This window comes from Lissotriton vulgaris, unplaced genomic scaffold (genome assembly GCF_964263255.1).
Source record: "Lissotriton vulgaris unplaced genomic scaffold, aLisVul1.2 SCAFFOLD_275, whole genome shotgun sequence".
Taxonomy (NCBI): Eukaryota; Metazoa; Chordata; class Amphibia; order Caudata; family Salamandridae; genus Lissotriton; species Lissotriton vulgaris.
In genome coordinates this window covers 1,311,564-1,337,823 of record NW_028252092.1, presented here as the reverse complement: position 1 = coordinate 1,337,823, position 26,260 = coordinate 1,311,564, and the positions used below count along the sequence as shown (strand labels likewise).

General features: G+C 45.9%; 1 protein-coding gene across 1 annotated transcript in view; it reads right to left on the bottom strand.

The window, feature by feature from the left end:
• The window catches only part of LOC147662674 (pepsin A-like), a 49,059-nt gene extending 23,708 nt beyond the window's left edge, over positions 1 to 25,351 (bottom strand). Inside the window, exons 1-5 of the mRNA XM_086950994.1 lie at positions 25,225 to 25,351; positions 24,618 to 24,771; positions 19,110 to 19,227; positions 5,494 to 5,612; positions 1,507 to 1,703 (exon numbers count right to left, since the gene is read on the bottom strand). Coding sequence (XP_086807120.1) covers positions 1,507 to 1,703; positions 5,494 to 5,612; positions 19,110 to 19,227; positions 24,618 to 24,771; positions 25,225 to 25,277 — 641 coding nt within the window. The 5' untranslated portion in view covers positions 25,278 to 25,351. The remainder of the gene's footprint in view (positions 1 to 1,506; positions 1,704 to 5,493; positions 5,613 to 19,109; positions 19,228 to 24,617; positions 24,772 to 25,224) is intronic.
• Between the last annotated feature and the right edge of the window lie 909 nt (positions 25,352 to 26,260).

Below are 26,260 nucleotides of genomic sequence, written 5' to 3'. Positions count from 1 at the left end.
CTGGTTGTTCAGAGTTTTACAAAAAAGTGTTGAAGTTGTTTAGACGGGTGGTGGCCCCAGACACAGAAGAGTGAGAGATGAATTAAAATATTAACTTGTCTATGGATATGTCTTTGAAGAATCAGAAAGTTTGGTCTTATCTTTTGTATTGACCTATGTTTGTTGGTAGGATGTTGACAATAGAAATAGGCATGGCAAAGTGGTCGGTCCAACTCAGGGATAAGGGAAGTTTGCATTGGATTATTGGTGATATTGAGAAGATGAAGTTGAGGATATGGTGTTTGAGTCTGTTGGTTGTGTAAAATGCTGCACTACATTTAGTACGTCAATCAGGCTGAAGAGGGTGCCTCTTGTTTGCTTTGAACTTGTGTTGTCTGGGAGGTGATACCAGCATGTTGGATGGGTGAGGTGGTGAATTGATGTGAGAATTTATCCATGAAGGCCTTGTTCTGCTTGGGAGGCCTGTAGGTGAGATGGAAGGTGGAGTTTTCAGCTGAAGAGAGTGGGACATGACATAGCAGCAGCTCCATATATTTGTGCGTCACTTACGAGCTTAGGGTGAAGAACTAGGATTAACAAGCATGAGTTGGAGTGTGTGTTCTGCAGTTTGAGGGTGTGTCATAGTTAGTGAGATGTGTATGAGGTAGGTTCTTTGTGTTGCTGTTTAAGTATTTGGGTGGTTTTGGTATACGTTTGATTGTGCGACTTGGCAATGAGGGCTGCAGGATAAGACACATGATTGTACCGTAACTTATATATTTCATAAGAACAGGGATTCTGACCCAAGGTCATATGTAGCCCAATCAGGCAATGCCCTTGTCTGTGTCTTGCATTTGCTGGGAATGCCTGGGGAATGGGGTGCTCTGAAAATCTGAGGCAGGGTGAAGGCAAGAAGAGAGAGAGTAGGTAGTTTATTCAAACATATATATTTGTGGAATGTGACTTGTTGATCAGGCCTAACAACACAATGTAATAATGCAAGCTCATAAAACCAAAACCCAAATTCAAAATGGTGAGGAACAGTGATGACAGTTCGGTGAATTTAGACAAGTGTCAGCTTGTATCTATATTGATTGAGCATGTGACCGAAGGCCCAAGGAGAGGCGGAAGGTTCACTCGATGGTTACTGCATGAAGCATTCTGGATTATTAAACTGGAGATGCGGGTTCAAAGCAAAATTAACAATGCTTTAAGTCTTTTCCAGTTGTATATATCCCTTTTGTTTTGCACCTGTCATGTGCTTTTAATTAGAGTATTTTTTTTACATTTTCAGCTCCTGAAAATGAAATGCACTGTTTTCTGCTTGCCACCGCATTGCAGAAAATGTGGTACCTGCAAAGTGTTAATCAGTAATATACTTCCTGTTAGTCATAATATTTGACAGGATTCTTGTTTTCAAGCAAAAAAACGTCACTATGTTCTCGCCTTCTAAATGGGAATCCTTCTTTTTGATTGACATCTTACTCTGTTCAACCTTTTCTTATTACCATAGGAAACGTCACCTACCTGCTCAGGTAGATAGAGAAAAGGTTATCGGGGATTAAACCCTGCTTCCACATGTTGTCGTATACTGTGGTCGTTCCATCACCAAACATATCGGGATATGACAGTCCCAGGATGCCATCAAAAGGAAAATTGGCAAAGGCGTTGTCTTCAGCAGAGGTCAAAGTAAAGGCCTGGTTGGTGACCACAAGAGTTCCAACCTCAAAGGAGAAAGAAATCAGAAAATGTTCAGACTCATCTTTGTAATTTAATATGTGAATACCTTCATTAAAGAAAAGAAAAAGCAGGTACATGAAATGTAACCTAGTGAGTAAGACAGGGCATCCCTTCTAACACACCGCTTGACAAACCCCCTAAGAGCAATCAAAAGAGACACTCTGCCTGAAAATTCTTTATGAAGTGCTGTACGTCAATGATATAGACAAAAAGAGTCCTGAACAGGGTACCCATCTTAATTATAATAAGGAATACTTGCGAGTTAGGGATATCATATTTATTTAGATATTTTGGTCAACATAGTAAGAAAAACATAAAAGACAATACATTTCCACAAACTCTACAACCATCTTAAGCCACACACACACAATCTTTCAAAAAACAGTCAAACACTGACTCAAACATACTCAAACATTCCATCAGATAACAATGCAATAAATGGTGCCTTACACAATCAATTAATCCAAGAAAAGGTTCACAACAATAGAAAATTCAGATAGTATATAGTGATAAGGAAAACCCAAGATCAGTTGGTTGTCTCTGTAAAGCACTGATACAGTCCATAGTCTGTTTTCTTTTCTCCATGGGGGCGATGCCAACAAGGGAGGAACAAGGGCTCTAGCGCCAATGCGCGTTTCGGTGTCAGACCCACATTTGGGTCAAACCTTCTTCAGGGCACAAGGTTCGAGTGCAAGCAAAGGAAATATGAAGCACCTGGGTTAGATTTCCAGAGCGACTACCCAAGTCCTTGAAGGGCAGACAGAGTGATTGTGCAAATTAATACATAATGCATGAAGGGCTCCAAAATAAGGTCAGCATGTGACTGTCCAGAGGATAATGGGCACAACTGAATCTTCATGAAGAGAGATGCATAATGCAGAACAAAATTCTAAGGGATATGAGGCATTAAGGGAAAGTGCTTGGCGTCTCGGATGTGTACAAGCCGCGATCCTGCTTGGATGTTTTTTTAAGCTTCTGATCCACCTCTCAAGTATTAAATCATATTTGCATTGGACATTACCTTTATGCCGCTTATCGCTTAGAACTTTGTTCAGCGTCATGCATCTCTCTTCATAAAGATTCAGCAGAGTGTCTCTTTTGATTGCTCTTTGATTGTTCCCCTGCTCTCTCTGCCTCATATCTGCCTCAGGGGCCCCCTTGTTTGAGTGGTTGATGAAACCCCAGCCTTGAGGCATTCAGTCATTGAAAACAGGAATCCTTGATCCCACCCCCTTCGCTAAATTGGGTCAGGCATAAGAAGGCACAAAGGTAGAGTGATGCCAAGGGTCAGGTTGTTTTGAGATTAGGAGTCTCCTTCTAGAACATTAAGGGGTAAACATATTCTCAGTGAGTTCTCCATTGTCTATTGTTTATTTCAGGATTTACATTTTTTCAAGAAAGTTTGCTAAGAATTCATGAGGACAAAGGAAGGAAACAGCGGTGGGTGACTACTGAATGACCCAGGTGTCTTTTGAGAGGTTATCTGCATGTAATATACAATCGTTAGGATTGGTTTAATGAATTACAGAGGGGAGGACAAGTAAAGGCATTGCAGGTATTACACCCATCTGCAAACACCTGAGGCGAGAAATCTATGTTGGAGATAAATCATTTGCAACGGAAGGAACTTCTCTACTCTGACACCAGCAGAAAGAATCTTGTTTAAGCATCAACTTACAATAAAAATGAAGATGCAATGAGGCAGTTATTATGGATTACAACATAGGATTGCAACAATTCAGTAGAAATTAGGAATTTAGTCTCAATAGAACTGATAAATTATAAATCTAAAGTGTATCATGATTTGCGAGTGCTTCAAATCCCCCTCTGGGGGTTCTAGTGATGATGTCCCAGTGTGTCCTGGTTGAGGAGTGATCCCAGCACTTTTTTCATGGGCTGTGATTAGCTGCTGCAGACTTCTACACTCATGTAAATTCTGCCTCAATTTCAATACCTCTGCCGCTAGGGGGCACAAAAACCCTAAGCAGGCACCAAAGCCTGCTTCTAATTTTAATATAGGGAAATATAATATATGCTTGTTATTAAACACAATGAGGCTGATATACAAGCCTCTTGCGCCACTTTTGCCTCATTGTTAACACTGGAAAAGTGACATACAGGTGGCGCAAGGGGTTTGTAAATATTCCCCAATATTGAGGGGCAGATTTACAAGAAAGTAACGCATCTGTAGAGATGCGTCACTTTCCCTGCGCCATCCTGAGAAACCTTTGCACCACTACACTGCGTCTCTCCTTATGCCTGTTTCAAGCAGGCGTAAGGTTTTGACGTGGTGGCATCCTAGAAGTGACGCAGTGGAATCTTGTAGATTTCACTGCGTCACTTTTATGAAGATTTCCAGCATGGGATCTCCCACCCTGCATACATTATACAAGGTGCAGGTATAATGTGACGCAGGGCTTTACAACGTGACTCATCTCCCTAGATGCGCTACGTTTGAAATTGCCCGCATATTTTAAGCCAAACAAGTATGTTCGTCTGTGCTAACGTGTGATTTCTGGGATCTATGCCCTGGTGGAACCTATAGAAACAGTTGCTAGAGGGAGTGTGTTAAGATCATCCAATCTGCATTATCCGGCTTGTGCCACCACCGCTACAGCCAAATGTTTTTTTTGTCTCTGTTCTCTTCTGCTAGAATATATCGGCCCCTACTTTGGGTACAAGCCTCAGCTTGTGCACTCTGGGCCAGATTCACAGAACTAACTTAAGACAAAATCCTAAACTTACTACTTTTGGTATTCACAGAAGTTAGGATTTTGTCTTAAGACAGACTTAAGTTAGGATTCTGTCTTAAATCTGTCTTAAGTCTGTCTTAAGACAAATTTAAGACAAAATCCTACTTTCTGTGAATACCAAAAGTAGTAAGTTTAGGATTTTGTCTTAAGTTAGTTCTGTGAATCAGGCCCTCTAAGATTACCCTGATGGCTTTCAATCACCTCTCCAATCAGCTTAAAGGTTCATTTTGAAGGTGGCCCTTTGAAGAGCCAAATGAGGGGGCATATTATCAAGGACCGGTGTTAAGAATATTGCCGTTTTATCTGCAGGAAACCGCCGATAAAACGGCGATAATGGGCTTGATAATACGCCCTTGTTAATTCCCATAGAAGCCCGTGTTAGTATCAGAAACTAGGCTTCTATGGGAATTAACAAGGATGTATTATCAAGCCCAATTTTAACACCATTCCTTGATAATATGCCCATCGGTGCATCCCTTTGTCTTCACATTGGACTCTGAAGCACTGTAGCAGGAGAGTTACCAAATATGACAGGGAAAAGAGTCAGTGTACCCTAGCTTTCATCTTCCTGGTGGACATTTTTTCAAAGTAGCCGCTATCATCAAGTAGATCGTATTGATTTATCAGGCAATAGCAGTTATTTTGCTGACCTTCTAAAGCAGGGACTAGGGGCCATATTTTCAAGGAAGTAACACAGCATTGTGCTGCAAGCCATTTGGCTGTGCTGTTCTGTGTTACTTCCAAAGCACAGGGATGCTCATATGTACATTAATTTGACATATCTCTGAGCTCTCCCCTGCGCTGGCGCACAATTGGATGCCATGCGCCAACACAGACACCTTTGCACCATGGTGCAAGTGTGCCTGCGTTGCGAGGATGATTGTTTTTGTGTAGGAAGGGACACCTTATGTAACAAAAACAATCAGCCCTAGTGATACCCTGGTTTCTGTTCTCTGTCTCACGTGTATCTCAAACATGATCATATTCTGCAAAACTCATGCACATTCTCCAGTCCACTTACCTGGACAGTGTCATTGGCCAGGACTCCGGACACGGTTCCCATGCCATAAGGAAGGACACTCTGGATATTGTTGGACTTGAATGTTGACGAACTGGCTGAATCGAAACGCCAGTGATTGTCTGAGGATATAGAAGTGTTTAATGCTTAACGACATGGAAGATAAGATCACGTATCAGCTAAAAACATTTGAATTATACCACAATTGACCATTTGCTGCTCTCTCTTTCAATGGAAAGGTGCTGGGGCTCTCACTCCAACTCATGCCTTCCATTGGTGGTCTTATTTGTCTTTTGTGAAACCTTGACAGAGTCCCTGCTTGAACTAATGGCTGAGATCAGTTTTTGTTCTCCAGCTCTAGTGCGCCATTGTGAAAAGCTCAACCCTTACCCCTAGTGAAACTGTGCTGGTGACGAGAGAGTAGATTGTCAAACATTAGAAAAGATGGAATCTACATAGAAACAGCATTTGTTTTTTTATCAATATTGATCACCTGAAAGTCTTCGTGTAAGCACGTCCAAAACATCTATGATATGGTCTTAGCTCTCAACCTAGACTGCCTTTTTGTCATGGAAACATGGCTTAAGAAGTCCTCTGGGCATCGTCCATGCCCTCCTCCCTGGATATCTGATACATACACAAGATAGACTTAAATCACGGGAGAAGGGTCACTATAAAATATAACATTACGCTCAAATGCTCTACATTCAAACTTACATGTCCTAAAGATGCGGAAAGTCTTTGTTTCTGCTCCCAAGTTGAATGTTCAGCCTCCTTCTCTGGATCTTTGATCTATCACCCACCAGTTCCACATCTACGCTTCTTAGACACCTAAGCTCTCTCACTCTTAGATATTTGAACTTCACCCTACTCAGGGTTCTTACCCTTCATTTAGACTAATACCGAACGCGGAGTTATACATTTCTTAGATACCTTAGAGACCATGGGTCTGAATCAGTGAGTATCTCCCTCCACACCTTGTGCTGGACAAACGCTCAATGGGATTTTCTAAAACCTTGGTACTCTTATGGTCAACTCTCCAGTTACCTGATCATGGCCAGACCACAATTATATCCCCTCTAGGATTAGACGTCAGAGCACTAATACTCATTTGGGACCCAATTCGGTCATCCCCAAAACGGTGCATAAATGGAATGAAATGAAAGCTGATCTGGACCTCAGCACTGATGCACTTGCTGTCAGACCCATCCTATCAAGGACTCCAACATTAGACACCCAGCACATTAACTCCTGTATGTCTACGCATAATCATACCTTTGTCCCTCCCGTCCCTTTGAAAGAGAAATCCACTACACAAGCTGACAGAATTACATCTACATTGTGGACAGCTAGAGTGTAGATGGTAAGAGGTTGTAAATTAGAGGAGCTAATACAATGCAGAATGGCTCTCAAAGCCTACCATCAACAAATTAAAGTAGAAAAGAAAGTCCACTATACTAACTCCTTACGCTTGCTGACTCAGACTCAAAAACTATTTTGAAAATTGTAAAGTCATTTACCCACCCTAAAATACTTGAACATACTATCCCCCATCACAGACCCTCTGTAGTCAAATTGCTATTTTTTTTCAAAGAAAATACAAAATGTGCAAACTGATTTGTAAACTGATGATAGACTGATTCTTCAATCAGTTTAAAACATTAGCTTGAAACAGTAATTCCAAGCAATTCTCGCTTGCAAGTCAGGATTCCCCTTTGACCCTGCCCCTTGGAGGTACGACACACTGTTATAGAGATCGTAAACCCAGCCATTAATAATTCATTCCTCACTCTCCCTTGCGGAAGTGCCCTCGGACTGGAACATCGCGGCAGTCAAACCCCTTCAGAAAAACCAAGTGACCAATCCTACTACCCTCTCTAACCTCCGGCCCATTTTCCTACTACCTTGCCTCAGTAAAGCGACTGATAAATTTGTTGATTATCAACCGACTTCTTTCTTAGAAGAGGCTGATATTCTGTATCTGAGCCAATTGGGTTTTAGGCCCCAACATTCTACAGAATCTGCACTATTACACACTATGGAGACCCTCAAATTTGCCTTGGACGAGGGAAAAATACAGTGCTGATTCCATTAGATTTATTTTCCGCATTTCATACCGTCTCCAATGACATGCTGGTGCACCGTCTGAAAACCTGTGGCATTTCCCACCTGGCCCTAGCCTGGCTGAAGTCACTCCTTACCAACCAGAGGCAAGGAGTCCCTCTGGGGCACTACCAGTCAACAGAGAATCGTTTGCATTCTGGTGTCCTGCAGGATTCCTACCCCAAGTCAAGGGCTGTTTAAGTATATACATGGTTCCCTGTATAGAATCTATATCATCTTTTAATATTGAAAACATCTCACATGCTTATAATACTCAATTAATTCTAGTGTTAGACAAACTCTCTACCAATGTCGAAGGAAATGTCCAACTATGTCTCACAGGAGTCTTTCACTGGATGCAATGTAAACACCTGAGATGAAATACCCAAAGACTGAGATCATGCTACTAGGAAAGTCCAACATTTTCCTTCCTAGCTTATGGTGGCCTAAGGATACTCCTCCCCCCTCTAACACGATGGATGTAGTCAAGAACCTAGAAAGAAGTTCTTTGACTTGCTCCCTTGTATGGAGAGAAAGACAGGGGCAGTGGCCCTAATTACTTCTAGACTGGACTACTGTAATAGCATGTAAGCAGGCATAAACAAGTCCATCCTAAAAAAACTTTGGACAGTCGAACATGCATGTGAGGATCATGGTCATTGTCAGGCCTCTGAATGATAGTGTATATTTTGCAAAGATGGAAGTATGAGTAATGCACACATGTGTAGTCTATGATGGTGGAGGCCACATGTCCCTGATACATTGGTGCAGTGGGCAAATCTTCTGCCAACCCTCCATTTAGTGCTCTGTATCTGGAGTCTACAAGAAAGTTGCATGTAAGTCTGGTTTGTGCATTGGAGCCCTTTTGGAAAGGGGCGACCATTCGGTCCCCCCGAACGTATGGCAGAGTACCACGATCCCCCCGGGAAGCCATCTTGGGCGGGAGGGCGAGTCTCGGCTGGTATGCCCAAAGCGGCGTAGCCGGGGCGCGCCTTTTCCCGCCCTGGAGTGGGCTGGCCTAGACACTGACGCGGCCGGCCACGCCCCCGGAGGCAGGCGGGGCGGGTTTACTCCCGCCCTGAAGACGGATAAAAGGAGCAACAAGCCAAGAAAGCATCCTCTTGTTCCTGTGCTCTGAAGCTGCACCCCCTCGCTGCACGTGAGCCCGAGACAGAACGAGGAGCCATTTTTTGAACGTGGTAATCTTTCTCTTTTGTCTTGTAGGAACTCTGCTGGAGAATGCCTAAAAAAGCCATGAAGCGAATGACTACCGACCAGATGCTGCGGCAGCTAATGAAAGAAATGGCCGATATGAAGAAGCGGATGGATGATAAAGAAGCGGGAGAAGGGCCGAAACGGCCTTTGGAAGGAGCAGCTCCGGGAGGGAAGGGCAAAAGGCCCAGAAGAGGAGCAGCTGGGGGGGACATCCCGGTTCCCCGTCCTCCGCTTGAGGAGACGACTCCGGTCCCGACAGAGGGTACTCCGATTCCCGTTGTGGTTACCCCCGTGCCCGCGGAGGATATGCCTCCTGAGCTGGCAGCCCAACTAGCAGCGTGGTTGGGGAAAGATGGTGAGGGCACCACGGCTGACGACGCACGGGCATTTGCCAAGCAGGTGCGTGAATCTAAGGAGGCGGCGAAGGCATCGCCAGTTACCGTGCCGGTTGCGGCAGTAGAAAAGCCCCCGGGAACAGCATCGGGTTCAGGTAAGCGGCCTTTGCCGATTGCAAGAGATGAGTCTGCACCTTCACGAAGGGAAAGAGTGGGGCAACATGTCCCTTTAGCGATAAAAGAAAAGATATGGGCAGACGAGTATGTAAACATTTTTTCCCTGCTTACCGACCATTATGAGTTGGAGCATGTTAGGAGCCAGAAGGAGCTCATGCATCCGAGTGTATGGCGCGCAAAGATGGCCGCCTTTAAAGTCGATGAACATATTGGTAACTGGGGTAAAGCATGGGGGATCTTTACAGCCATTTTAGGTGAACGTAGACCAGAAGTACTGCACGAATGGCCGATCTATCAGACACGGATCATGGAATATTCTGTAGCTTTTGGGGGCACCCAGTGGTTTTGTTACGATAATATCTTTAGGAAAGCAAAAGAGCAGGATAAAAGCTTAACGTGGGACTGTTACGACTCTGTGTCATGGTCAAAAATTGAAAGTACTGGCATGTTAAAGGTGCCATTGGTGGGGAGCGAACGGGGGGGGGAATCCTCCCGCCAAAATGCCGGGACCCCCTTTCGATCAGGTTCGGGTAACGAATATCACTCAAGGCCGAATGGCAACACAAGTAAAAGGGGTGTTTGTTGGAATTTCAACAGAGGTAAATGTTCAAGGCCCCAGGGGACATGCAAGTTCCGCCATGAATGTGGGGGATGCGGGCAGTCATCGCATCCGGAGTCCATGTGCAGAGCCAGAACAGGTGATAACGGGGGTAAAGGAGGCGCCAAACAGGTCTGAAACTGGCCGAGGGGCGCCTTTACCTACCCCGGTTGATACCATGGCAATGATTCCTTGGCTCAGCGAATACCCGGATCACGCTTCCGCTGGGGTGCTACGGAACGGTTTCTCACATGGTTTCCGCATCCCAGTGGGGGAATTCCGGGGGGTAAGACATTGTAAAAATCAAGTATCAGTCTTGAGACATACGACTATAGTGCAGGAAAAGATTGCGAAGGAGGTAGCCCGAGGCCGTGTGGCCGGTCCATTTGTCGAACTACCATGTGATGATTTTGTCTGTTCTCCTTTGGGGGTGGTTCCTAAGAAGGATCCGGGTGAGTTCAGACTGATACATAATTTATCAGCCCCGCATGGTCGGTCGGTGAATGATGCAATAGACCAGAAGGTATGTTCAGTGCGGTACGCATCTTTCGATGAGGCCGTCGCCATGTTGAATCGCCTAGGGCCCGGAGCGCTGATGGCAAAGTCGGATATCGAGTCAGCGTTCCGGTTGCTCCCGGTACACCTAGACGATCAGCGTCTCCTTGGTTTCATGTTTCAGGGTCAATATTACATGGACAGATGTATGCCAATGGGTTGCTCTATTTCTTGTGCTTATTTCGAAATGTTTAGTTGTTTTTTGCAGTGGGTCTTCACAAGGAAGACGGGTTTCCAACATGTCATGCATTATCTCGATGACTTTTTGTTTTTGGGGGCGGCTGGGGTTCCCGAATGTGGTCAGGCTTTGAAGGAATTTTGTGCCTTAATGAAGCATTTCGGTGTGCCGTTGGCACCAGGTAAGACCGTCGGACCCTCGACTTGCCTCGAGTTCCTAGGGATCGAGCTTGATTCCGTGGAAGGTTGTTTTAAGTTACCTAGAGAGAAAGTGGTGAAATTCAGGGGAACATTAGAAACATGTATTAAGGAGTCCAAGGTCAAATTGCATCAGTTGCAACAATTGGTTGGACAGCTGAATTTTGCCCTGAGAGTCATGCCGATGGCCCGCCCTTTTTCCCGCTCGATCTCTCAAGCCATGGTCGGCCTGAAAGAGGGTCATCACCGTACAAGGTTGTCGGCCGAGGTTCGTCAGGACATGCGCATTTGGTTGGCATTCCTGGCGGATTTCAATGGTCGAGTGGTTTGGAGTAAACCGGCGGTGTCCTCCGAGGAATTGGGACTGTGGACAGATTCGGCAGGGAGCACTGGTTTTGGCGCCATATTTGGCACACAATGGTCAGCCCAAAGATGGCCGTTATGGTGGCATGAGTCCGGTTTAACGAGGAACATTGCCTTTTTGGAATTATTTCCCATTCTGGTGGCCTTGAAAACTTGGCCCGAGGGGTTTAGAGATCACTCTGTGGTATTTTGGTCCGACAACATGACCGTGGTTGAGTGTATCAACAGTCAGGCAGCACGCTGCAAATGGGTGCTGAGATTACTCAAAGAAATTGTGTTATTGTGCATGAAGTTGAATGTCTTGTTCAAAGCGCGACATGTGCCAGGGGTAATGAACAAAGCAGCTGATGCACTTTCTCGTTTTCATATGCAGGCCTTCTGGGGTTTCCTTCCCACAGCGGACCCAATAGCGGCACCCTTTCCCGAAGCTCTCTGGTCGCTCGGTGCCCCGAGTTACAGCACCTCGTGGGAGAGAGTTTAGCCCCCAGGACAAGAAAGGCATATCAAGGGGCGTTCCGATCCTACTGGGCCTTTGTGGGGGAGGCTAGAAGAGAGCTTTGGGGTCAGGAGGAATTAGTAGTTGAATTCCTGTTGTCATTAAACCGGGCAGGCAAATCAGTGGCTACGGCCCATAGGCATCGGGCCGCCATTTCCTTTATGGCTAGGGCTCATGGGATCCAGGACCCAACTACAACCTTTATTGTTCAAAAAGCGTTACGTGGGTGGCAACGCCTTGAGGGTCGCAGAGTAGACGATAGGCGCCCGATAGGTCTGGATAGGTTGGCCTTATTATTATCTGTACTGCCTGCAACATGTTCATCCCGTTATGAAACAGTCTTATTCCGGGCCGCTTTTATGCTAGCATTCTATGGGGCAATGCGCGTAAGCGAGTTAGTGGCAAGGAATAAACAGGATACCCTGGGGGGATTGTGCCGAGATCACATCCAGGTCAGGGGGGAGACGATGACTGTCTCGTATGTCAGGTCCAAAACGGACCAGGGATCGGTAGGGGACTGCACCCTGATACAAAGGATTCCCGAGTCATCCATGTGCCCAGTAAAGTGCGTTGAGGAATATTTAGCACAAAGGGTGGCATCATGGGGGGGGACCTTGTTGAGACACGCTGACGCCACCCCACTGACAAGGTTTCAGTTCCAGCGGGTGCTTGCGATGTCGATCGCAGCCGCGGGTTTAAACCCCGGCGAGTTTGGGACCCATTCCTTTCGGATAGGGGCTGCTACTGAAGCTACAGCCAGGGGTCTGAATGTTGAACAGATTAAACGTGTGGGGCGTTGGTCCTCCAATTGTTATAAAAGGTATGTGCGGTTGCACATGTTGTGAAGTGAGATTGAGGTACTCATGCTTCTTGTTTCTTTGGTTTTCAGTTACGCAAGCCTGCGAGGCGGGGCGGACTGTGCAGTCGACCCAACACGGGGCCAGCGGTCAGACATCACCGGCTGTGAAAAAGGAGGTGTGGGTCGTGGGCCACTCATACGTGAGGCGTGCCGCGGACGTATTCAAAGCAGGTGATATGATTCACGTTGCCGGGGAATACGGGTACAGGGTGTCCTTCTATGGTAAGGGCGGGCTCTGTATTGACCAATTTCGATCATTTTTCGAGGGTTTGTTAGGGCGGACGAGGTCACCGCCGTCTGTAGTAATAGTACATCTGGGGGGCAACGATTTAGTGACCACTGGTAGACGACTTCTTCTTGAGGAGATGCTTGCCACTGTAAGTTGGTTAGCGAGAAGAGTTCCAGGGTGCACAATTGCTTGGTCTCATATGATCCCACGAAGAGTGTGGCGAGGAGCTCTTTCAGTTTCTGCTCTGAATCACTCAGTTAGGAAAATTAATAATAAAGTGAGTAGATTGTTCCGTTCAAGTACTCTGCATTCGATCCCACATGGTTGTATTAAAGGGGACAGTATGTATTTGGGGGATGGTGTTCATTTGTCCCGGGTGGGAAATGAGTTACTCATAGGAGACCTGATAGCTTGGTTGCGGACTTTACGACATGACCTTTAGGTAGGAGTATTGTGGGGGGTCCGGATAGCCGGTCAACTATCCGGCCTGTGGCGGTAAGGTCATGATCGGTGAGCAATAATTGGAAGATCCCTTGGGGTGGGCGTCACCCATTACGGATGGGAGCGTTCGAAGGAGGTGGCCATCGGCCCCTCAACGGTGGGCGGTCCCGTCTAAGGATGGCCCGCCGAAAGGTAAGGAAAGGCGGTCAAGGCCCCTTCCTGGGGTAGGAGGGGTTACAGCCCCCTCCTGGGTAATTTCCTGGGGCCAGGTCATCTGCGACGGCAGATGTGGTAAGTTGTGTGGGGTTTGGGAGGGGGTCCACGCTACCTTCTAGACACCTCACACGAGTCCTCGACGACCTTTAAATGGCGCCGAGTTTATTGGGGCCCCCGTCAAGTCAAGGGAAATTGGTAAGTGCACTTGAGGTAAGCCTCGGTGCGGTCGCTCCTCACAAGTGAGGGGGACATGTCTGGTTTAGGGATCTTGACACCGGTTATGATCTTGCCGTCGGCCCTTAACGTTAGGATGTACAATTTCAATTTAAAGTTTGTATGATGTTAGATCGGCTAGGAGAACCTTTGTATTAGAGAATATGTTAAGGTTAGCCAATGATCAAATGTGGATATGAAATTGTACATGTAATATGAAACTGTTATTTTAACGTTTTAATTTTGTTTCATATTTTAATAAATACGGCCGGTGAGGGTCACTCCCTCACCGCCTTCCAAAAGTTCAGAACGTTTCCAGTTTCCCATCATTGGGGTTGTGTTGAGAGGGGGTGGCGGGTATCTCGGCCATATGGAAAGGGGCGACCATTCGGTCCCCCCGAACGTATGGCAGAGTACCACGATCCCCCCGGGAAGCCATCTTGGGCGGGAGGGCGAGTCTCGGCTGGTATGCCCAAAGCGGCGTAGCCGGGGCGCGCCTTTTCCCGCCCTGGAGTGGGCTGGCCTAGACACTGACGCGGCCGGCCACGCCCCCGGAGGCAGGCGGGGCGGGTTTACTCCCGCCCTGAAGACGGATAAAAGGAGCAACAAGCCAAGAAAGCATCCTCTTGTTCCTGTGCTCTGAAGCTGCACCCCCTCGCTGCACGTGAGCCCGAGACGGAACGAGGAGCCATTTTTTGACCCACCCACCAGCCCCTGAGGACAGCAAGTGGTTTTGAATAAAGTTGCAGTTTGAGTAAAGTTGAAGTATAACACTATTTTTTGCAGGTTGTAAGTAGTATTGTGATGCCTTTGAATTATGCAATAAAGATGGATTTGTGATGTTCTTTCGAATAAAGTAATAACTGTCAATTTTGCAATAAAGATGAGAGATTCGAATGTTCGTTTCGTAATATATTGGTAAATGAACAGTTGTCGTACAGTAATCATGCCTTGTTTAAGCCGTAAATATATTACTGTCGTTAGGAATTAGGGATTTAGTCATTTAGTTAGAATTGTCGTATTTATTTTGGTAGGCGGTAAGGTCATGATCGGTGAGCAATAATTGGAAGATCCCTTGGGGTGGGCGTCACCCATTACGGATGGGAGCGTTCGAAGGAGGTGGCCATCGGCCCCTCAACAGTGGGCGGTCCCGTCTAAGGATGGGCCGCCGAAAGGTAAGGAAAGGCGGTCAAGGCCCCTTCCTGGGGTAGGAGGGGTTACAGCCCCCTCCTGGGTAATTTCCTGGGGCCAGGTCATCTGCGACGGCAGATGTGGTAAGTTGTGTGGGGTTTGGGAGGGGGTCCACGCTACCTTCTAGACACCTCACACGAGTCCTCGACGACCTTTAAATGGCGCCGAGTTTATTGGGGCCCCCGTCAAGTCAAGGGAAATTGGTAAGTGCACTTGAGGTAAGCCTCGGTGCGGTCGCTCCTCACAAGTGAGGGGGACATGTCTGGTTTAGGGATCTTGACACCGGTTATGATCTTGCCGTCGGCCCTTAACGTTAGGATGTACAATTTCAATTTAAAGTTTGTATGATGTTAGATCGGCTAGGAGAACCTTTGTATTAGAGAATATGTTAAGGTTAGCCAATGATCAAATGTGGATATGAAATTGTACATGTAATATGAAACTGTTATTTTAACGTTTTAATTTTGTTTCATATTTTAATAAATACGGCCGGTGAGGGTCACTCCCTCACCGCCTTCCAAAAGTTCAGAACGTTTCCAGTTTCCCATCATTGGGGTTGTGTTGAGAGGGGGTGGCGGGTATCTCGGCCATATGTTTTTCCTGTAGTAGATTAGTTGGGTGAGGAAGGAGTACTGTGGATACTACTAGAGCCCGAATTGCCTAGAGGTCTGGGGCCGGAGGATGTGTAGGGCGCTCTGTCCCACTCTGTGGTGCAGAGAAGACTTAAGTCTGTGCATCAGATAAACATCTGGGCAAAGTGCTGTCTCACAGAACATGCATTGTTCTCAGTGTAGACATGGGATGGGGCTTTAGTTTAAGGCAGGCTGGCTATTTGAAGCCTCTGGTCTGCCTTTTCCTTTACAAGAGTAAAGTGGCCTGGCTTTCAAAGGGGGTCAGAGCCCCCTGGAGGTTGGTGTATTGATTGACTGCATTTGCGTGCAGGGCAACAAATTGGAAGACCGGGCCTTATTTTGCACGTATAAGTGTTGCAGTCATGGCTGCCCTGACTCTGTAGAACCTGTAGCCAGTTAGCCTCTCATTGGCCTCTTTGCCTCTACACCTGCATCTGTAATATGGAAAAATTGGAAAGGAGAAGGATTCTCTCATTTACTCCCCCTTGAGATCATTCTATGTAGGTGAATCTTGACACCTGTATCTGTGGGTAGACCCCTATCGGCTCCATGTAGGTCGCACCGGAGCTAAGTTTGCACTAAATGACCTGCGTTATAGAAGGGGCTGCCCAAGCATATGCGATCCCTAATGTACTGTAATAGGATTCAGGGTGCAGGGATGGTGCAAATGCTGATAACTGTGTAGAGCAGGAGAAGGAAGGGAGTCAGGAGTGTTGAAAGTTTGCACCACTGAGGTCCTGATTACAATCCTGAAGGATGGGTTACTCGTCACAGCGGTGACGGATATCGCATACGCCACAATATAAATCCCATCAGCTTGGCTATCCATCACCGTTGTGATGCAGGAACCCATCCGCCAAGATTGTATTCAGGCCACTAAGTGAAGAAACTGTGCACCAAGCTGGATGACACAGTCACCAAGTACTGAGGGTAGGCCTGGTCATAATGTTACCATTCAAACAAAGTCATGCATTTTAGATTCTCTTGAACTTAGGTGCTTGTTTGCGGCCATCACACTTTTTTCTCCTCTTACTCTCACTACGTCTTTTTTATCTTTTTCTTTCTCAAGCCCACTCTTTCTATTCCTCTATTTGTCTCTGTCTCCCTCGCTGATCCCCCTCTCTCTTTGCACGAATGCACCATATTTAACACTATAATGCACATTCCTGGCCTTTCCTAGTGCTGGCTCACTTTTGGCTGCCTATCGCCAATACAGGCACACCGGCGTCATGGTACAATGGTGCCTGCGTTGAGGGCAGGGACATCTTTCTGCACAAAAATAATCTGCACAATCCTTTTCCTCTTTTGATATGTGCTGCAGAAGGAAGCACAGGTAGAAAGAGGACGATACAAGGAGAAATAAATATATTTCTCCCTGTTATGCCTTAACAGGGGAGGTATAAAATGTGGAAGCATTCCCAGGTCTACCACTGATTGTAAATCTGGAAATGCAGCAAAATCCAAGGGTGGAGGTGTGTGAACACCCACGCTCTTCCCATGGAGTGTCTCCCTGGGGCAGAGTAACGCAACGCAGAGATGTATGTTGTGTTCCTCCAGATGTATGAAGCCATGCAAGGCCACACAAAGTGGCCTTCAGTGGCATGACACATCTCACTTAGGATTTGTGTTGCCCTTACGCCCCCCTGCGTGGCACTAGTTCAATGCAAAACCTTGATAAATTTGGCCCGAGGTGGAATTATTTAGATGTCCTGCTTTACCAGATACTGTTTTTTGTTATTATTTCACCTATGATTTTTCTGACAATCATTGCCATGGACTGGTGGTAGTTTTACTTATTTTCAGGGACTCTATGCTGCAGTACTGTGCAATAGAAATCTCTTTTTTAGAGCTTTAACTGAGCAGGCAAGGCCATCTGCGTAGAGCAGGTACCTAATCAATGCATTCTCTAGTAGCAATCCTGAGGATGGTGGTTCTTCTAAAGTGACTACTAAGTTATTAATGTATAGTCCTAAATACAGGTTGTGCTGCGCGAACTTGACTCGAATCGGGTATCAGAGCGCTTTACATAGCACCACTTGCATTACATGAGGACACATTCGTTTTGGATAGGCACGGAGAGATTAATTGATTTGCCCAGAATCACAGGATGTTCAGCGTCATTGCTGAGACTCGAACCCAGTTCCCCAGATTCGAGGTCGAACGCCCTAGCCATTAGGTCAACTCCTCTCCCCAATTCCTTTGAAAACTCTTTGAATGTGAGTTATGTACCCACATTTTGTTTGTGTGAACATTCTTGTAATACACCAGCTAGCTAGAATTGCTAATGTAACAGGAACATGTTAGGGGTGACCAGTATTCACCCTTCAAGGTAAAAGACATCCCTCTATCGCCACCGGCCTCCGAGAGCACTCTTCGCTCCAAGGCCTTCGAGTGAATCTTGTTGATGCATAAGTGCTTTCTAGTGGACACTTCTGAACAGCAATCCTCGTGTTGGGGCTAAATGTTATTTATCCACCCCATTGATCTGCTAGTGTGAATTGATTTTAATTATGTTACATAGAATGTCTGCATGAGTGTGTGATTGTGTGTATGTGTGCCTGTGTACAGATGTGTGTGTAGTATCCTATTGTCAAGCCAGGTGCTGGGTAGAAGAAAGCACACAACAAATCTTTTCATTATATGGAATGCATGTGTGTGTTTGTTTGTGTATACATGTGTGCATGCATGTATGTGTGTTTGTGTTTCATTGTTGGACCAGCTGCCAGGTAGAAGACAGCACGCAGCATAACTTAAATTGTTTCTAATTCCGCTGCAGGAGATGTATGTGCATGTGTGTATGTACATGTGTGTGTGTGTGTGGGTGGGTGTGCATGTGTGTGTGTGTGCATGCATGCGTGTGAATGTGTGTGTGAACTTGTGTGTGTGTGCATGCATCTTTAAGTGTGTGCGTGCATATATGTGCATGTGTGTGCATGTGTGTGTGTATGTGTGTGCTTGTGTGCCTGTGTGTGTGTCTGTATTGGTGTGTGTGCTTATATGTGTGAGTTTGCATGTGTGGGTGTGTGCATGTGTGTGCTTGTGTGTCTGTTTGTGTGTCTGCGTGAGTGTGTGTGCTTATATGTGTGAGTGTGCATGTGTCGGTGTGCATTTGTGCATGTGCATGCATGGGTGTGCATGTGTGTGTGAACTTGTGTGTGTGTGCATGCATATGTGAGTGTGTGCGCACCTGTTTGTGCATGTGTGTGTGCATGCATGGGTGTGCAAGTGTGTGTGAACTTGTGTGTGTGCATGCATGTGTGAGTGTGTGCACGCATGTGTGTGCTTATATGAGTGAATGTGCATTTGTGGGTGTGTGCATGTGTCTGTGCTTCGGTGTGTGTGTGTGTATGTGTGCACTTGTATGTGTGTGTGTGTGTGTGTGCATGTTTGTGTGTGTGCATGTGTGGGTGTGCATGTGTGGGTATGGGTATTTGTGTGTGTGGGTGTGTGTTACATAAGCTCAACTACATTTGTGCGTGCATGTGTGTGTGATTGTATCTGCATTTTCAAGGAGTCGCAATGATAAAGAGTGACATAAAGTGAGGGATTCATGGCACAGCAGGCTTTGTGAGAGATGTTGCGGCTCACCCTTGTCAATTCAATGTTCATTCACATACTTACTGCAGGCAGGACTCTTGCAGTTTGTGGACGGTACCCAGAGATTGGAGGAGCCTGTGTCGAACATCACCCTAAAGGCCTGAGGTGGAGTCCCAATGGAGATTGTGCCATAATAGACCACCTGAAGGAGAATTAAGGGAAAATAAATTACAATTTGCAGAATTGCGACTCTTTCATGTGTTTATATTTCACTCTCACACCCGCAATGCACACACTTAGGGCCACATGCATCAAAGTGAGGAATTGCGATTCCTATTTTTCGATTTTTAAGGAATCCCAATTCCTATGCATATAGGAATCGCAAACAAAAATTGTGATTCCAGCACATTCTTTAATTGCAACTCGCAAATTGTGAATCAAATTTAGGGAATAGCTTCCCATTCATTCCTATGGGCCTAGATACCCATAGGAATAAATGGGAATTGCATGTGCACCAAATAGGTACTTCTAAATTGGGCATGAAATTTCAAGAGTGCAAGGGTGCCAAAAGGACACCCTGATGCACCCCTGAAATTGCCATGTGATCACATGTTTCGCACACACACATTTCCCAAGGGCATGTGTGTGTGTAACATGGGACCTTGAAAATTGACCTCAGTGCATTTTTCAAAGTTTTCGCAAATTACCATCAACTTAAAACTGACAGTAATGAGCGGCCCCTAATTGCGAAATAGCGATTTAAAATTGCATGATGCATTGCATTTAGGGAATCTCAATTTGCGATTCTCTAAATGCATTCGCAATTTAGATAATCGCAAATTTTGCGATTTCTTAAATTGCAAATTTGCATTTGGGTTGATGCATCTCAAATGCAAAAACACCGGTCGCAAAGGGGCAGATTCAGTGAATCTGCCCCTTTGCGATCGGTATTTAGAATGATGCATGTGCCCCTTTGTTCTAAAACTTGTAAATAGGCTCAATGAGGTTTCCATCTATCTTTAAGTAAAGTCACAACATTCTGACGTTCACAACATCCCACATCATTATTCACATAATTCTGGCAAATAGTGCATTTTCAGCAGATGTCCCTATGCCTCATATTCCACGACGGACAATGCGCAGGTGTAAGGTCAGCGCAAACAGGTATTAGTGCATCAAAGTGCTTCTTCTCAGAGACGCTGTTCTTCCTGGCGGAGGCACTCTGTACCTGCCTGCACCCCCTGAGAGTGACCAATGCCAGGGGGTTTACTAACGTCCTGATGGCCCAGGTCGCTGTTCTCTTTGGAACATCTGTGTCCTCACTCTGAACCCCACCATAATATTGCAAGATGTAGCATTGAGGCAAGTGCCCTGCGCAAGCTGACTTATGCACAGATCTGAGTCTGTCATTTGGAATTTGCTCTTTCCAACCAAAGGATATTATATTTTGCTTATTTTCAAATTCTTGTAAAGAAAAAAGGTGGGAACAGTGGCCAGGGTTTTTAATTTTAACGTCAGTCGTGCTGAGCTGTAAGTAGAGGTGATGTCATTACTCAGGCTTAAATTATGTTTAAATACATCTTTGAGTAATAGCCCCATCACAAAGAGAATTATACTCAATACAGATTTTCGAAGGATCGCTAGGGAGGATTACTGCAGAGAAGAGCAGTGGCGGCTCCTCTGCAATGGCGGAGAAGGGTAGCCCAACTGTCTGGCGCAGAGCCAGCAAATGAAAGATAAAACAATGCTCAAGCATGGTTTTATTTTTAGTTTGCTAGCTTGTGCATGGAGGGGCGGGGCATGGGAGTGTGAAGAAGGAGATCTTCAACACTCCCAAAGTGCTCATTTGTGTGTGGGCAGCTGTCTCAGGCCAACAAAAACAAACATGCGCACTTAGGTTTCTCCAGCATGGCTGCATTCAGCAGCCGGGCTGGGGGAATCCCCACATACTCCCTGGTCTGAGCAAGACATCTTTTCAGCCCACTCAGACCAAACCCTCTGCTGCGCTGCACCACAAGGATTTGATCAGAATCTGTCCCAGGGCCTGAAAAAGGCCTGCAGGAGCGACGACGAAGGTAACCTGCAGCTTCAGATAAGTTTTAAAAATGATTAGTAACCCATCGACCCCTCCTGCCCACCCCCAGCGCGCTGCCTTCCCACCCTACCACCCTTTATGAGTGGCAGCCACTATTGGAGAAGAGACACATGACATAAATGTAAAGTGTGCATACAAATTGAGGCGGAGCAGCCGCTCCTACCAAAAACACCAAATTAAATTAATGCACAGGGCCTATTCATGAAACTGCTTGCATCGCTCTGGCACCATGTAACCTGGTGCAAGAGCGAAGCAAATTTTAAGACAGAATTTGGAAGGCATGTGTGGCTCTGAGGGGCTGGAAACATCTGGAGTAATGCAACACAGCGCAAATCAATGCATTGAATGACTGCCTTGGGGAGGCATTCCATGAGTGTTGCGCTTGTCCCCATGCTTCCGTGGATTTCCAAGAACTTGTAAACCTTGGGATGTGCCAACGTCTCAAATCTGTCCAGGGGAGCCATGACAAGGAGACACTTTCTATTTCTCCTTGTTTCTCCCTCTTTCTATGTAGGCTGCATTCTGCAGCCCACATAGAAAACGGAATATGCCTCGAGGATTGTTTTTAAGGAGGAAAGTGTCCCTTCGTGCCCCCAAAACAATCCTGCATTGCCACCGGGCTGCCAAAAGGGTGCAAGCACAATGGATAGGACAGGAATGTGCAGCATTGCCTTAAATATGGCACATTCCTCCCCTCTCCGACACTGCTGAAAGGTCAATTGCTGTCATTCACTGTATGACATTCCCATAAATGACCCCTAAATCTTTGTATGGAGTATACTGAAGCCTGAAGACACCACCGACCGCCTATGGCAGCATGGTATGCTCTTTGAGACAATAACATACCATGCACACGCTCTTCCATAAAGCCTATTTCACAGTTTGGTGCCAATGCAAGACATGATAAGTAAAGAGGAGGGGGGAACTTGAACAATGCTACCCATAAGAAAGAGGAGCTACCACATTCTTAGAATGCAACATGTCAACACAGAAGCAGCGCTCCCAAACAGGAAAACACTCTGTTAAAGGAGATTCTGGTGACTGGACAGTGCTTTGTGCCCACACCTGATGGAACACATGAGCAGTGCTGTGTGCCCACTCCTGATGGAACACATCAGCAGTGCTGTGCGACCACACTTTGTGAAAAACATGAGCTGTGTTGTGTGCCCACACCTGGTGGAACACATGAGCAGTGCTGCTTCCCCACTCCCTGTGGAACACATGATCAGTTCTGTGTTCCCGAACCTTGTGGAACTCATGAGCAGTGCGTGGTGCCCTCACTTGGTGAAACACATGAGCAGTGCTGCTTCCCCACACCTGGTGGAACAAATTAGCAGTGCTGCTTCCCCACACCTGATGGAACACATGAGCAGTGCTGTGTGCCCATACCTGGTGGACCACATGAACAGTGCCATGCATGCACTCCTGGTGGACCTCATGAGCATTGCTGTGTGCCCACACTGGATGGAACTCATAACCATGCTGTGTGCCCACTCCTGGTGGAACACATGAGCTGTGTCTTTCACCCACTCCTGGTGGAACTCATGAGCAGTGCTCTGTGCCCACAACTGGTGGGTACACATTAGCAGTGCCATGTTCCCTCACCTTATAGAACACATGAGTATTGATGTCTGCCCATGCCTGGTGGAACACATGAGCAGTGCTTTGCACCCACACCTGGTTGAACACGTGAACAGTGCTGTGTGCCCACACCTGGTGGAACAAATTAGCAGTGCTGCTTCCCCACACCTGGTGGAACACATGAGCAGTGCCATTTGCCCACACCCAAGGGAACACATGAGCAGTGCTGTGTGCCCATACCTGGTGGACCACATGAGCAGTGCCATTTGCCCACACCTAAGGGAACACATGAGCAGTGCTGTGTGCCCATACCTGGTGGACCACATGAGCAGTGCCATGCATGCACTCCTGGTGGAACTCATGAACAGTGCTGTGTGTCCACATTTGTTAGAACTCATGACCATGCTGTGTGCCCACTCCTGGTGGCACACATGAGCAGTGCTGTGCACACACACCTAGTGGAACTCATGAGCAGTGCTCTGTGCCCATAACTGGTGGGTACACATTAGCAGTGCTATGTTCCCTCACCTTATAGAACACATGAGTATTGCTGTCTGACCACACCTGGTGGAACACATGAGCAGTGCTTTGCACTCCTGGTTGAACACGTGAACAGTGCTGTGTGCCCACACCTAGTGGAACACATGAGTTGTGCCATGTGCCCACACATGGTGGAACATATGAGCAGAGCTTTAAACCCACACCTGGTGGAACACATGAGTAGTGCTGTGCACCCTCACATGCTCCCACTCCTGCTGGAACACATGAGCAGTGTTGTGTGCCCATACCTGGTGGAGCACATGAGCAGTGCTGTGTGCATACACCTGGTAGAACACATGAAAGTGCTGTGCGCCCACACCTGGTCGAACACATGAGCAGTGCTCTGCATCCCTCACCTGCGCCAACACCTGTTGGAACACATGAGCAGCGCTGTGTGCACACACCTGCTTGAACATATGAGGAGTGATGTGCAAGCAAACTTGTTTGAACAAAAGAGCAGTGCTGTGTGCCTTCATTTTCGCCCACACCTGGTGGAACATATGAGCAGTGCTGTGCGCACACCTGGTGGAACACATGAGCAGTGCTGTGCACACACAGCTTGTGGAACACCCTGGAGCATGTTCTCAGATCCAGGGATCTCAAACGCTGTTCTTCATCAGAGAGCTGTGCCAGTGGCTCATTGTGGCAGCAACCCACTACTATCCGATCAAGTTGTTTCATACCACCCCAGCTTCAGGCTACAAGGCATGCTACACTGTTTTATATTATCACCTCTACATTAGGGGGGACATGCTGCCTTTTGCTCTCCCCATTCCTGTGGGTCTATACTGACTTTGACTGCACCCAAATTCCAAGCAGACTTTGGTTTGCATCATATAGTCTGCCAAAACACCTTTTAGCCTCTTTGCTCTTCTTTCTGCAAGAACACCAGACAGATACCCTACATTCATGGAAGTACAGAGTGTTATGATCCAAAAGTGTTCTAAATGATCACTGAACAGCCACACATGGAATTAATGTCACTTTTCATGCAGATGTATTATGAGTGTAGCCTGCACCTTCATTGACAACCCACCACAAACACACACACACACACACCACCACACCACACACTCACCACACACTCACCCTATCCCACACAGGCCCACCCCCACCACTACATACCCATCTGCTCCGTCTGATCATCTTTACTGCCTCCTATAAACACAAGGGTACAATGGACATACAAGTAAATCACCTCTACACTCATCTCTTCCCCAAAGTTCTGAGACACCTCTGGGCCTTTCATTGTCTATGGACAGACACTACAGCTCATAGGGTCCACAAGAAAAAGGTGCATGCATGCAATCATGGCAGGTTCCAGACAGCCCTTATAAGGAAGGGTTTTTATGGCTGAAATAGTCGATTTTACTCACATCCAAGTAATTCCACATTGACTCATAGGTGACTACAGCGTCCTCGGTCTGTGAGAATTTACTGGCCACTTCTTCGTATGTTTTCAAGTAATCCCTCAGCTTGCCCTCTTCCCTCAGATGATCCCGGAGGGATTTCCCTTTCGTCAGAGAGATCCTGAGGGAAAGGAAAACACAATAAGTAGAAGACAGAGAGGGGGGGAGCATCACACGCACTCAAGGATTCCCTTTAAGGAGTGATGGGCCTATATAGGTGTAAGGATCTCTCTTGATAACAGGGTTATTTTCCATCAAGGTTTTCAAGTGACTTCAGATAGCTGCAAAAGAAATGTCATGAATTGCCATGCAGAAAGTATCTCATGTATACACCATAAATGTTCTCATCCTACATATTTCATGGAAATCTGAACAGCAATACAGAAATGTCACAGCACAGCCATGGCCAAACTCCCTTTTAATGTGCCCTTAGTTGAACAACTTCTGAAAGCGGCTTTAATGTCAGTCCTTCAGTCTTTGTGACACAGTTGTCAGTCTGTGCTTTAGGACTGAATACCTCAATCTTTCTCCTTCAGAACCCTCTGCTAAAATAAGCTTTTTGGTAACTACTCACCTGACTACACACTCAGAGAGGGCCACCAGCCCCAGGAGCAGCAGCCACTTCATGGTTCTCACTTCTGTCCAAAGTATCAGAATGAATCTAAGACTCAGGTTTTCAGCTGTGACGGGCAAAGTCAAGAGGGTCCCTAATATACTACTGTGGGTGCCCCTCACACAACCTTCACAGCCTGATAAGAAGGTTTGAGTGAGATATGAGATACAAATCTTATCAAAGACCCAGATAAGCGACCATTTTCAACACTTCTAATCTCTGTAACTTTAAGTAATGTTAGTGACGCAAGCACACTTTTGTCAGTAGCATAGGTCAGATAAAGTTTAGGAAGAACGTGAACATACTTTCAAGGGCAGTCTAATCTATCAATACATAAATGCACATTTCCAATGGAACATTTTTACATTATGTCACATTGTCAGAACTAAGGCACCTTGCAGAATGTGATAAGGAACTACTTAGAAACTTACATTTATGTAGGTGACGAATGTAGGATCAATGATATCGATGAAAACAATATTGATTCACAAAAAATCCCCCAAAATATATTATTTACAAAACTCTTGCTATCCTACGCTTTATTACCAACAACACATATATTAATGACTAAAATAAGGCAGCTAAAAATATCAATTTCTACTAATATCGAAAGCACAAATATCCTAAACAAAAATATTCTTACCTATAAATAAATATTTAAAACATCTCAAATATCGATAACCACAATATCGTCTACACTGATAGCACAAACAATTACAAAATAATACAGTAACGCTATTCTATTAACACAACACTTACAATTAAATTCTACAAAAATCAATAAATCATCTAACTTCATTATTTAAATTAAACAATAAAATACATTTCAAACGCCCAAATAATTAAAAAACAAAAATGCTTTCAACAATTAATGTAATATGAAGCATAAACATTATTAAATAAAATTAAACAAAAAATGCATCCAAAATAGCACAAGAACACAAAAATATAAATCAGCCTTCACCATATACACTAATTATCATCCGCCATAAAAGGT